This window comes from Diospyros lotus, chromosome 11, assembly GCF_014633365.1.
Source record: "Diospyros lotus cultivar Yz01 chromosome 11, ASM1463336v1, whole genome shotgun sequence".
Classification (NCBI taxonomy): domain Eukaryota; kingdom Viridiplantae; phylum Streptophyta; class Magnoliopsida; order Ericales; family Ebenaceae; genus Diospyros; species Diospyros lotus.
In genome coordinates this window covers 12,970,894-12,984,901 of record NC_068348.1, presented here as the reverse complement: position 1 = coordinate 12,984,901, position 14,008 = coordinate 12,970,894, and the positions used below count along the sequence as shown (strand labels likewise).

Here is a 14,008-nt window from a genome sequence, read left to right as displayed (position 1 = left end):
CTTTAGAATCCAAACAGCACCAAGATATAACCAGCAAATATATGACTACCATGATGTCTCAAGTCTAGGACCAGTCTACACAATTACAACACCAGAATTCCAATTTGACATTGAACAATAACCATTAGGAATTCTATAGCGGGTCAGTTCAATGTACTTATTCTTCTAATAAGCACCCATATATATGCACTAATGTCCTTATACCAATGTCCATGAAACAAGACATTCTCCCGATTGAGCATACATTATATGTGCTAATCTATCCGAGTTATTAGTGTCTACTCCTAACAACTCTATAACTAGGAACATTTAAGATCAAAGGTTTTAAGGAATATGTTTTATAATTGTCATTTCTATGCATAACCATATTTTATGAGCCTATTTGATCTATGGACTTTCTCAAATATAGATTGCAATAAATAATGACGACAATCATTAATAATAAACAAAACATAATAATGTCTTTATAATACAATTGATTGAATAAAAAGAATCACAATGAAAAGTATGATCCTTTACATAAAATATAATTGGCTTGTGGGGCATAACACTAACATCCCTTTGAGTTTTTGCTTCCCCAATTCTCATCCGTTTTATAGAATGTTTGGGCCAATTGCCATCCTCCAGCACCATGGACACATGGGGGACATTTGGACATTTATGGATGGCCAATTGCTGATATTTTTAGCCTTATGATGGTTGGCTTTGCTTTCTTTTACTATTCTGGCACTAAAGTTTCCATAAATTATACTTTCACCCCCTTAACTCTCTAAACCTTATTTTCCCTCCTAAAATGCTATCCTTCCATTTTCCAAAAATTCTTATAACGTTTCTTACACTTTTGAGTACCATTATTTATTCCAAAATGATCTCCAAATATTTTTGAGAAATTATACTTTTGCTCAAAACCTCCAAAAACATACCATATTTTTCCCAAAATTCACTCGTTCCTTATTTAATCCTCAATCCATCTTATCTTCTTTAAAATTGACCACTTTTATAAAAATCCTGAGTGTTACAACTGCGAACACGGACTCGCTGCAGCCTTAGTTTTTTCGCGATTTCTCCATCGTTTTAACTCTAATTTGACCCCCGTTTGTTCCTACGACTTCCTTTCTCTCTCTCCTACCCAATTATAAGCTTAAACCAAACTTACCTCGTTGTTTTCTAGCAATTTGGGCCCAAATTCCAATGAAGCTTCAAATTTTTCGATGAACCCCATTTCTCCTTTGTTTTTCCACCGATTTCATTCCTTCTTTTTACAGAATTTCCCCCTCTCTCAACAATAGATTCTTCTCCTCAAGCCCTCTCAATTTGGCCTTGTTTTGGCCCAAATCCTAATGGCATGCTTTGGGTTAAGCTTGAGGCTTATTTATAGACTTTCCCTGCCAATCATGTGTTACCACATCGGGGTCATTTATGAGGTATCATCATGACTTCCAAGTGGCTAATAGTTTCTTGCCACATGCCCTGGCACTTATGCGCCTTGGTTTGTGTGCCTCATCATTACTTCCAATGGCTTATTATGCCGATTCGTTTCTTTAATGACCCAATTATAGGTTTCCAAAAATTATACCTCGACCCATAGCTTTGGTACTATTAAACTTTGGCCTGAGCCTTTGTGCTATTGCACCTTGACCCGAACATTTCAAAGATTGCACTCTTGCCTCGAACTTTTTGAAAATTGTACTTTTACCTAAGGACTTTCATAATCCTTTGGGGAATATCCTATTTCCTCAAATATATGATTTTATGAAATTCTCGGATATTACACCTTTTGACTGTGTGTTGCCTTACAAAGCTTTTCTCTCAAATAGCGGAACACTCCCCCGAGCAACTATATCATTCTCTCACTTCATCATTAAGCTACTAGTTCAAGTCCAACAACTACTTATTCGAGAGACCCAAGACCACTCCTCTCTCCCCCAAACAAAAACATGTGTTTTCTCTCGAACAACATACTAGGCTCTCCCCTAAACAACAGCCTACCACTTATTTCTCGGCTTGTAGATTGAGTTCCTTGCTTGGCTCTATCCTAGCTTGAGTATCTCCATCTACAAATTTTACTTCTTATATTTCTAGCAACAGCAATATATTTAAGTAGACTTATTGGATTTGAATGATTCCAAATTTATGAGATAACAAACTTCTTGAAACACGAAAGCGGCTCTAGAAACTTTAAATTTGGGGAAGTCCTTGCCTCTGCCTTTGCCCTTAGTAATTTCTAACACAAGCATCAGATAGCCTTCCAAGCAAGCAGCCCTCAGACAATCGTAACAGTTTGTTTTGCAATGGTTGCACTAATTTCACCTAAGAAGCTCATCCGAGACAAAGCCACCTTAGCAAGTCCATATATAGTTGGCATCCAAGTATTATGAATTTATTGGTGCAATTTTTTTAAAATTCAGTATGATTAGTTTCATGTGAGTCCCAAGAAACCCAACAATTGGAACCTGAGTCAAAAATTTCATGCAAAGCTGCAGTAAGGGAGGAGCTTGGTTTGGCACATCATATTTTCCTTGTTGCTGCGACGGTCATTCCTGTGCACCTCTGCCTTGTTTCCTCCGCCCGCTACGCTTTTTTTATACCCCTCTCTCTTTCTCTCTCTCGTTCATTGCCACAGCACAGACAAGACATCTCCCGATCCATTTTCTCTTTGAGACACTTGTGTGCAGCAATGGCCTCCTCGCCTTACTCTTCTACAATCACCACAAATAATCTCATTCGCTCTTCTCACAAGTATAACCCTGCTATTATACCCACCCCATCATTCCTCGGATCCATCCGTAAACTTGTTCCTCTTCCCACCAAAGCATTATCATCAATTTCTGCCGCTTCAGTTGCCCATCAATCCTCCTCCATCGTTGCCATCTCCGATGTCGTCAAGGAAAAGAAGAAAATCAAATCCACCTCCGATCTGGTAAGCCGCCCGCTCATTCCCCCAAAATTCAATTCACTCCCTTTACCGATCTTAGCCCTGATCGTGATTTTGTTTGTTTTTTGGTGATGGTTTTGTCTTGTAGCAGCTTATCACGAAAGACGAAGGGTTGGAGTTATACGAGGACATGGTGCTGGGCAGAGTTTTCGAAGACATGTGCGCCCAAATGTACTACAGAGGCAAAATGTTTGGCTTCGTTCATCTCTACAATGGCCAAGAAGCTGTGTCCACAGGCTTCATCAAGCTCTTAACCAAGCAAGATTATGTCGTGAGCACCTATCGCGATCACGTTCATGCCCTCAGTAAAGGCGTCCCTGCTCGCCAAGTCATGAGCGAGCTCTTTGGCAAGACCACCGGCTGCTGCCGCGGCCAGGGTGGCTCTATGCACATGTTCTCCAAAGATTATAATGTTTTGGGTGGGTTTGCCTTCATCGGCGAGGGAATTCCCGTCTCAACTGGCGCTGCATTCACTTCCAAGTACCGGAGGGAGGTGCTGAAAGAGGCAGGATCCGATCAGGTGACCTTGGCCTTCTTTGGGGATGGCACTTGTAACAATGGCCAGTTCTTCGAGTGTTTGAACATGGCGGCGTTGTGGAAACTGCCAATTGTGTTTGTGGTTGAGAACAATTTGTGGGCAATTGGGATGTCACATTTGAGGGCAACTTCTGATCCTGAGATTTGGAAGAAGGGCCCTGCTTTTGGAATGCCGGGAGTGCATGTGGATGGAATGGATGTCTTGAAGGTGAGAGAGGTCGCTAAGGAGGCCATTGAAAGAGCGAGGAGAGGGAAGGACCAACCTTGGTCGAATGTGAGACCTATAGGTTTAGGGGGCACTCGGTGGCTGATCCTGATGAGCTTCGTGACCCTGGTAAGCAAAGCATGTTGTCATTCTTCTTCTTACTGTCTGCCTCCCCTTTGCTCGTTCAATTACAATTTTTGTGCCTTGAAAGTCATTATATCCGCACGATTTTGTTCTGTTGCCCGCGTCGACGCGGGCAAAATGAGGGGCCGGGGGCACGGGCCCATGGGTGGTGCCCCAAACCGCATCGGATAACATAACAGCGTCGTATATTTGCATCCTATTTTTCTTTTGTCATTATATTTCTATTTCATAATCTATTGTCGTTCTAAATCCTTTCCGACCTGAATCCTTTACTTCGCCCTAGCAATGATATTTAACTTCTAGCATAATGGGACTGTTTTTGTTTAAATTTATCACTGCAAACTTAGGACTCTGAACTTTTCTGATCAGGTCTAGTAGTCTTTATTTAATTCTAGTTCTATTCATGGTAGTATGAACTTTCCAATATTTCCTTTCTGTTAAATGTATACCCATGCGTCTGGCATTTTATATTTATTTATTTTTCAGATCAGTAACTGTTGAGGTATTATGTTGAAAATTGTTTAAATGCTTAAAACTAGAAAAAGGTCCAAACGACTAGGGGGTGCTAATTCTTGGGATGACGGCCCTTACGCGACTCCTCGTGTTCGTGCCTTCGATTATGCGGGGGAAGTAAATCACAAACATGAGGCTTTGTTTCACTGTGTAGGGGAAAGTTCAAACTCATGTCCCACCGGATTGATATTAGTATAACACTCATCCTTACCAACTGACCTTGCACTCGCGCCGGGGGGGGGGGGTGTTGTTGCTGATTCTTGTTTCCTAGATCTATGGTAATGTGAATAGTTCAAGCTGAGATGTGTAGTTTACTTGTTTACTAGATTTATGAATCAAGTTCACGTTACATTTCTGGATAAGTTTGCTCTAGCTTCTAGATTCCCTAGAAGCGATGTGGTTTCAGGGTCTCAAGCTTAAAGCTTTGTTTTCAGGTGATATGAATGCTAGGACCTTCGTCGGTTAATATCACTGCTGTAGAATATTTACAGAACACCCGTCGGCTGTGTTTTTCAACCTATCAATAGAAGCAGAATATTGTTTTCCTTTTCTATTATTATAAATGTTACGTGCTCATTTCAGGTGCACCATAAATAACTTGGATTGCAATATCATTATATCATTCGATGAACAATTTTCATGCATTGTTAATCTATTTGTATATCCATTGTTCGATCATCTTCCAGGAGTCGTTTTAACATTTTTTACCTTTGCCTTTCCTTTGCATATGTCTCTATTAGGCTATTTGTCTCTTGATTCTTTTACAACAACAGATCAACCATACAACACATCAAGCCTTTATCCCATTATGTGGGGTTGGCATGTTGAATTCTTTTTGTTGGCTGGAAGTCTAGTATGGAATCTAGTCTAACTGGCATGATTCTAAATTCCACAATAAAGATTGCTTGGAGAAGTCTTGGGCATAAATGCTGGAACCGAAAACAGAATTGTCATATTTCTGGCTAGCCTATCAGTGTGGTCACTTTGCTCCTACTCATAGTAGCACTTAGGTTGATCTTTACGCACCACCATGCAAAGTGTGGGAGGAATCCACACTTCTAAATTGTATCTTAGACATAAAAACCTTCAGTCATATTTGGATGATATCTCTGTAAATGTCTGCTTAAATTGCAGTTTCTAGTGAGTCAGTCAACTCAGTCGCAACACTAGCTCCAGTTGGGCACGTTCTGGGTTGGAGGAAAGTGTCCTTCATTGCTCTGATTCCAGACAAAAGTAGATTCTGCTAAAATTACTTCCCCTGCCTAAGTTGTTACGTTGCTCTGGTTGCTTGTCCTAGACATCCCATCCCTACATTCATGATGGTACCTGGCACATCGTAGTTGTGTTTGCTTTTTCAGAACTTGATGTTGAACAGAACGTCAGTTGCATTTGTTTTAGAGCTTGTGTGACTCTTTCTGGATCTAGTACTTGCCGCCCATGATTGCATTGCGTTTCTTCTTATTTTTTTTGCCATTTCTTTTGGTAGCTGAGAAGGCTCACTACGTCACGAGGGATCCCATCACAGCCTTGAAGAAGTACATGATTGAGAACAAGCTTGTAGATGAAGCTGAGTTAAAAGCCATCGATAGAAAGATTGATGAGATAATGGAAGATGCGGTGGAATTCGCAGATGCAAGCCCTCGTCCTCCCAGAAGCCAGCTTTTGGAGAACGTCTTTGCGGATCCGAAAGGCTTTGGCATCAGTCCTAACGGCAGGTACAGATGCGAGGATCCCAAATTCACAGAAGGCACAGCTCATGTCTAAATATCTATCCAAACGTCTTTCATTCTTTCTTGTGGCTTCTCTCTCTCTCTCTCTTTCTGTTGAATAATCAATGGGGCTGCTCTATTCAGATTTTTCCTTCTTGCCTGTAGCTTCATTTATCTCCACAATATGCCTGTACTGTTGTCTACTGTTCAGAATTATACATACAAAGTGATTGCAACTAGTCATCTCATTTGAAATCTCTGCAACAGGGCTATTTCTTCTTGACTTTCAGTTTTCTCTTCCGTTAGTTCTCTCTTTAGGATGATGATGCCTGCCCTTCTAATAATAACACACCATTCAATCTCTTATTCTGCAAAACAACATTAAAAGGAGAAGCAGAGGAAAAGAATATTGCAATCTATCTTCCTCTCATTCTGCAACACGCGACGATCTATGGATGAGATAAGATTTCCATTCCCATCTAATAATAACACACTATACAATCTCATCTCTTTCCCTCAGCTTCATTAATCTTAATCATGGCTCAGAAAAAAAAATTAAAAAAATACAATTTTGTTGTATCTTCTTGGAGTAATCGAAGCAAATCCCTCACTCCCTGCAAACGCATCCAAATCACAACCTCTTTCCCACCTTTGCAAACCTTCTGGCCACTCCAAATATAACTGCCTTTGTCAAAAGCCCCCGGTCAAGACTACAGGCAAGAGCGATGGCCCCGCCCACAACTAGAAACTTGGGTATGTTCCTTCCCAACGGCTTCTCAGACGATGATGAATCCAGGCCCAGGGTATCAATCTCTGATGAGCCACTTGTGCTTTCCAAGGATTTCAGGTAGTCCGTGGTGATTTTGGTGTTGATCGGAGCCATCAAAGCACACCGGGAGAGTGCCATACCAGATTCTCTCTCTCTCTGATACATGCGTAGACCAGGGTCTACCTTCCTTACAGCCCCACATACCCTGCCTGACACCCAGCTTCGCAATTTCCCAAGGTATACCCATCTCCTCGTAATGGAAAAGCAACACTTCGCACGCACTCAGCTGACCATCCCCTCTCTTGGATTCAACTGCACAATGGCAAAAAACACATCTAGCTCAGTTACTAAGAGGCATTCAGAAACAAGAAACACTAAAAGTTAAGGGTAAAAAACAAAAAAACAAAGAATGTTTGCTATCAAAGTAGGGGAGGTTTAAGTTTAACTTCTCACTTCAGATAACTCAATCCCCAAATGAAGGTGTTGCAGACAAGCAGCACAATAATACTTCCACTTAAATTGCTACTTGTAAGCAGCAAAAAAAAAAAAAAAACTGGCAGTAAACTTCATTCCCTTTGTCATTACAATATTGGTAGGAAAGAAGTGTAATTCATTTACCTGCACGTATGAACCAACTTGAATAATACATATCAACACGCCTGGGTTTGTTACGTTTGGGTACAGAAGGAAAAGGCACCCCCTGGTAACACATACACAAGAGTTCAGTAAGATGATTAGTTGTTGAAACAATCAATATTCTTTGAGGACAAAAACTGATCAAGATTAATCTAAAACAACAAAGGGTTACCTAACATGTATTTACCAATTAAAATGGCAACATTACATAAATAACAAAATCTGTCTATCAGTGCATACAAATGCAAGATAAAGTAAACCATTCAATTTTGATTGTGTTAACTTTATTGTTAAATGTGGTATCTCAAAGAGTTCTATCTTTATGTGCATTATTTTCCACAAATTGGTTGTTTGTGTGCATTCTGTGCACACTTAGTTTGGAATGGTGATGGAGAAGGTGAATTACAATTCCTAATTTTTTCTACTTGGAACTTTAGGCTGTTTGGTTGTGGAGAACTTGAATTATAAAATCTCTAGTTTTCATTTTTCATATAGAACTTGAAAATTGCATCCAAATGTTGTATGTACATAAAACAATTTCCAATCTGAAAAATTGAAACATAAATTCAAGAAAAGTAGACAGATTTGGAAAACTTGTGTAACTTGTGTTACAGAAAATGGAGATGATTGGGGAAAAAATTTGTGGAGAACCGTGTTTTCCATATCTCCAAATTTGTAAGGAAAATTTGCAGAGCTCATTTTAGAAGTTTTCCAAGTTCAATGCAATTTTGGAGAACTGCGTTATCCAAACCTCCACTCTCTATTTGGAAACTTTTTGTATTGAACGTGTTTTCTAATTTTTCACTTTATGTGGAGTAATTCTCCAAAAATTCGTTTTCCACAGCTAAACAACCTCAAGAGCAACATTTTTCCACTATCATATACTACAGCTTAAAATTCCTACATGCATGATTCCGTGCTACTGTGTTATTACTTTAAACACTTATTAAGGGCAGTGGCTCATAATTTGAATTATCAAGGAATGGTATCTTCCCAGCTACAGAAAAATTTCATTGAATGCTGAAAAAGAAAAAAAAAAAAGAAAAATAAAGACTAATAAATAATTCTTTATGAAAATAGATTAAGTGAATGACCAACATCAGAACATCACAAGACAAGATCATAGAACTTAACTAGGAAACAAATGCATGATTTGGCTCCAAAAAATTAATCTTTGCATCCAAGATTTGGCTCAACTCTGTGCGTGTGCATGTGTGAGCACCCAAACAAGAAAAGACAAAACAAAAAATGAAATGACACACGATACAGTTAAGAGTAGCAACTATTGAAGATAAAATGTGGATTCGTGACTATGTATTTTGGACATGAGAAAAGACTAATAAACAGACACATGAGTCAATGGATCAAATAAGGAGGGAGAGGAAAGCCAAAGAAAAGGTCGTGGAAAACTATTAACAAGTTGTAAGATATAATTGACCTTATGTGGTATATGAACATTGATAGAAATGGTTAGAAGTTCACAATTCATGTAGAACCACACTTAGTAGTTTAAGACTTAGGACTGTTGTTTGTTGTTGTTGCGTGTGCATCTTGTTATGCGTAAGTGGTGAATGTAGTTACAAGAGTGCTAAATTCTTCAACTTGAACTTTAGGGTAAAGAGTTTTATTTTTGCATAGCATACATACACAAAATAAAATTCCTATGTCAATGAGCTTTGTGCTACTTCTGCAAACAAACACAGCATGAGAGTACCACAAGATTTGAAAACGCAATTAGTTAATGTACAAGGATAGTTAATCATGTAATGTACCTTTGTAACACAGTAGTATGACTGCCCCGATTGCCATATTCGACGCCCAATAATGTATTCCCTATCACTACAAAAGAAGGGAAACTGCAACAACCACCCCACCAAAAATGATAAAAATGCGCATTAGAACACCTAGGCCAATGTCATCAAGCCAAACACAACCATTACAAGATGCAGACAGTTCATCCCCTACCTTGCGTACCCACTGAACCACCATGGTTCCTGAGATGGGGCATTCTTCCAGGGTTTCAGCGTGCACGAGCATGTCATCCCACTTCAACCGAAACTTGTCATCCCAGAAGAAATCCCTCACTACTTCAGGAGTGGCATCCTCAAACACTGTCCTGCTACGGTATTGAGGAGGACCATTCTGGAGAAGCCATGAAAACCGATTGCAATCAATCACAAGTTGCATAAAAACAACCGAAAAGTTCAGTCCCAACTACAAATCTAATTTGAAATTTTTGTCCTAACTCTGAGTCTGAATTTATTTTCCCATTTTGCACTCCCATAAACAATCAAAATACCTGGGGATCCCTTCGCCAAGCGCGATAGCTCATGCTTGGGGTGGATCGGTCCATCATCTGGATCCAAGCAGGGCCGCCATCTTTCTCCTCCACAAGCCGAGATAAGTAATCCAAATCGTTTTCCCCCACCACGCCCGGTTCTGATTTTTCAAACTGTGATTTACTGAAAAAAAAAACATTGAATGAACTGTCAGAAAATTCTAACCTTGAAGTTTTGGAATTTGATTTTCCAATCCATCTTCCAATAAACTACCCGGACTCTCCGTATTCTACGTTCAAACTTGGGAAAAGTATTCTCAGCGTTTGACTAAGAAAGAGAAAGATAAGTAAGGAAATTTGGAACCAACCTGTAGTCGTAGCTCGAGGTTTCCTTTTGCAAGGCCTTGTTATTACTGGGAATCCAAGAAATGAAGCTGGGTAATTGCAATTTCACTGAATCCAAGTTCGGAATAGAAAGGGAAGAGGCAATGAAGCCAGAAGTGGCAGAAGAAGAAGAAGAATCAAACAAATCTACTGTACTGAGATTTGCCCATTTGGGTTTCCAGGCCCAGCCGACCATAACTCCAACAAAAACCGCAATCCAGAGAGGGGTCATGAACATGACGAATTCGCTGATTACATCCCAAACGGTGGGTCTTTGTAAGATCTCAAACAAAGCCGAAACCAAGGCCATATTATAACTCAATAATATAATATATAGGAATGGAAATAGCAGAAGAAGAAGAAGAAGGAGGAGCAGGAGGGATGCCCCCCCTCAATTCAATCGAATCGATCAGTCGAGGGTTTGAAAGAAGAGAGGAGAAGGATGAGATCAGACCAGTATATATGTTTCAGAAGAGGAAAGGAGATAAAGAGATAAGGGCGAAAGGATAATAATAATAATAAGAATAAAATAAAACTTAACGAGAAAGGAAAAATGAAGAGGAAGGAGGGGTGAAGAGAAATAGATTGGAGAGGAGGAGGAAAAGACAAGTGACGGGAGGGGTTGGAGAAGGGATAAGGATGTGTTTGTTGCAAGTGAGAGGGATTAGGGATAAGCGGTAGGGAGATGGCTTGCTCGGATTGCCGTAGGCCCCCCTTTCTTTCTTGTCTTGCTATTTTCTTTTCTTCTTGTCAATCAAACCCTAAAAGCTGCTGTAGAAGCCAACAAGATGATGAGATCTGTAACAAGTAGTGAACGGAGCGGAGCGGCTTCTCTTCTAAATTGTCAGATGAGTTGAGAGAGAGAGCAAAAAGAGCAAGAAGGATAATCAAGAAAGATTGGGAGTGGACTATATATAGTAGACAGATAGAGGGGGAAGGGGATCGGATTTGCTTGCAAGGGGGGCTTTAGTTTAGTTTATTATTAGTACTGGGTTGGACGCGTTCCATCGTTTAACACGTTCTCTGACTCAGTTCTCCCTTTTGACTTCTTTTTATTAGCTGCTTGCATCATAATATTAATATCTTTCATTCGGTACGATTTTTCATTTAGAAAATGTTATTTAGATAATAAGGTTTTGTTTTCTAGGCTGTAAGCAATTTTTTAAAAAATATATATATATTTTTTCTTATTTTTGGTGTGTGATTGACAAAAAATATAAAAAATATTTTTATAATGAAAATATTTAATACAAACAAATGTAAAATTTATATATTATTTTCTTATTTGTACAATTTTTATCAACAACATCTTTAGATATATATATATTGATAAAAAAATACATATGTACTATACATATATACATTTAAGTATGATACAAATATTAGGGTGAATTAATTTTTTTATACTCTTTTTAAATTTAAACTTAAATAAATAAAATTAAAATAAAAATATAGTAAAGAGAATAAAAAATTGCAATACGCTGAATGTAAAATGGTTCAACATCAAATATTTTTAGTAAGCCAAAAATTTATAATTACTCCTGTACTTTCACATTTTTCATATAATTTCTTGAATTTTTTATTATTTTGATTATACCTATAGACCTATATTTTCGAGTCAATTTAATCCTTACACTTTGATTTTTTTTTCATTTGATAATTCTAACTTTTCATTATTTCAATAACACCATTAGACTTACATTTTTTAGTCAATTTAACCCATTTATACTTTGACGTTAACAAAATGTGATATCTACTTTATCATTTCACCTTATCTTTTTTTTTTTTCACACATAAAAGTATAAGTGTAACGGCCCGCCTCCCGGAGCCTCCTCGTGCACAAAGAGGATCCGTGAGAGGGTCATATTAAAATGATATCGAACAATGACGCACCTACAACACACACATAATCCTTTTAGAAATCATAATTTTTCTTTATTATAACATCTCATCATGATCCTTACAAACCATTCATCACTTTAGCCCACCTGGGCTTACATAACATACAACAAACTCCGAAAACATAAACATTAACCTTATCAAAGACACGATGACACCCAAGATCTAGTTTTAGGAGAGCTCTGCACTTGCTACCATGACTTGACGGTGACCCAAACCCCGATGAACGTACCTAGAATAATGTAAAACAACATGAGTCGCGAGACTCAGCAAGCTCTAGAAAGAAAGGCTGAGGGTTTAGGATATGACTCCTCCCATAACACCCCATGCAATTCATGCCAATGCAATCACGCCATGTCATGATCTATACGTACCTTACTTCTACATGCATAACATAAAATTAACTGCACATAAGGAATCAGGGGCCCACATAAGTCAAACATTGACACCCGGGTCCCACATACAAACCTGTTGTAGCCCAACATAGGCTACCATATCATCATTCTCTTAGACCAGCCTTTTCCTGACATGGTCGGCTTTTCCTGACATTCAACATTTGTCTTTTCCTGATACTTGTTACATACTTTTCCTGATTCCCATCATATTCTCATATGTTCATCATGTCATACATCACATAATCATATACTTCTGCGATCTTGGTCTTCCCTCGGGCCAACCCCGAGCTAATATCTAAGCCGAGCCAAAGCTCACATGAGTCGGTACTCCCGACACCTGGCACGGTACTCCCGTCCAGAATAACAGTAACCTTAGAACCATGCAATGCAACACATAAGAAATGCAAGGGCTTCTGTAGCATAAACGTGATGACAATGCCCCCATAAACCAAGCATCAGGCCCTGCTACGCCCACACATAAGAATTCACACATGCGACATGCTCTAAATGCATATGCTCATCTAGGATACCCAAATTGGCTCTTGGACCAACCGGGTCATGCAAATGCTCATACATCCCATCGCACACAAAGCATGTCCCCAAGTGAATGCAACCCAGCCCCTTGTAGCACACACATCATGAAATGCACAAACCAAGGCAGGAATCTGGAGTACGAGCTCTTCTGGCCGTCTAGCGCTTATCGTAACAACCGATGACTGGCGCCCATACATCCAGCCATCAACTGCCACGACCCACGGTCAACAGTCAGTGGCTTTGTACCCATACCCTTAGACACACTTACTGACACTATTTACTTTATATCTTCCCAGCTTAACTTTACATAACATTTCTCCATAACTCATAACTCTTCATGTACATAACCACATAACATCGTAATACCATTCTCATTACTTTTCATTCACATAAAACCATCTCAACATACATAATAGACTTTTTAACACATTCTCCTAATTCTATCCATAACCAATTTCTCTAAGAACCTAACCCCAACGGGTTCGGCATCATTCCTAAGGAAAATGGAGCGATACAAAGCTCCGTAACAGCCAAAATGAAAGACACCGAGATATATTTACTTAACTTATTTCATCAACAATAACCTCATTAATAATATATAAATCATAGGGTGGTTGCCACGCAGAATATTATTATTAATGCGTGGAACTGAGTCAAGGTGAGGGAGGGTTTAGAGTACAAGAAACCTCAAAGACTTTCACGGGAAATAAATAGCGCGAGGAGAAGGTTAGGAACTTGCCTGAAAACGGCTGATTCCGACCTCTCTTGTGCTCCCGTTGCAAAGTAAAACATTCTATAAGAAATAATAAATTCACGACTCAAATTAATTGAGTTTAATCGCACAACCCACAGAATCTAACCGTGAAAAATTTATAATGTAAATATATAACACTTACAGTAATTAAACTACTCACCGAAATATTTTAAATACCAAATAGCCTCAACAAATCTCTTAATTTCCTAACTTTTCTTCCAAATTCCTCCATCTTCTTCACTGTGCGTGACCTTCTTCTCTGCCCCGCTTCTGTTGCTTGAATTGGCCTCAAAATGGCTAAAATTGGCCTTTTAAA

The 14,008-nt window shown here is 39.0% G+C and overlaps 1 protein-coding gene and 1 pseudogene across 1 annotated transcript; one reads left to right on the top strand and one right to left on the bottom strand.

Annotated features, from left to right (window-relative positions):
* The first annotated feature begins 2,454 nt into the window (after window positions 1–2,454).
* Window positions 2,455–6,300, top strand: LOC127813076 (pyruvate dehydrogenase E1 component subunit alpha-3, chloroplastic-like). The gene is given in 4 exon segments (XM_052353809.1): window positions 2,455–2,920; window positions 3,024–3,723; window positions 3,726–3,806; window positions 5,821–6,300. Coding segments are annotated over 4 exon segments (1,302 nt in total). The 5' UTR covers window positions 2,455–2,677; the 3' UTR covers window positions 6,099–6,300.
* A 237-nt stretch (window positions 6,301–6,537) lies between these two features.
* LOC127813077 (uncharacterized) lies at window positions 6,538–10,999 on the bottom strand (annotated as a pseudogene).
* Window positions 11,000–14,008: the final 3,009 nt, after the last annotated feature.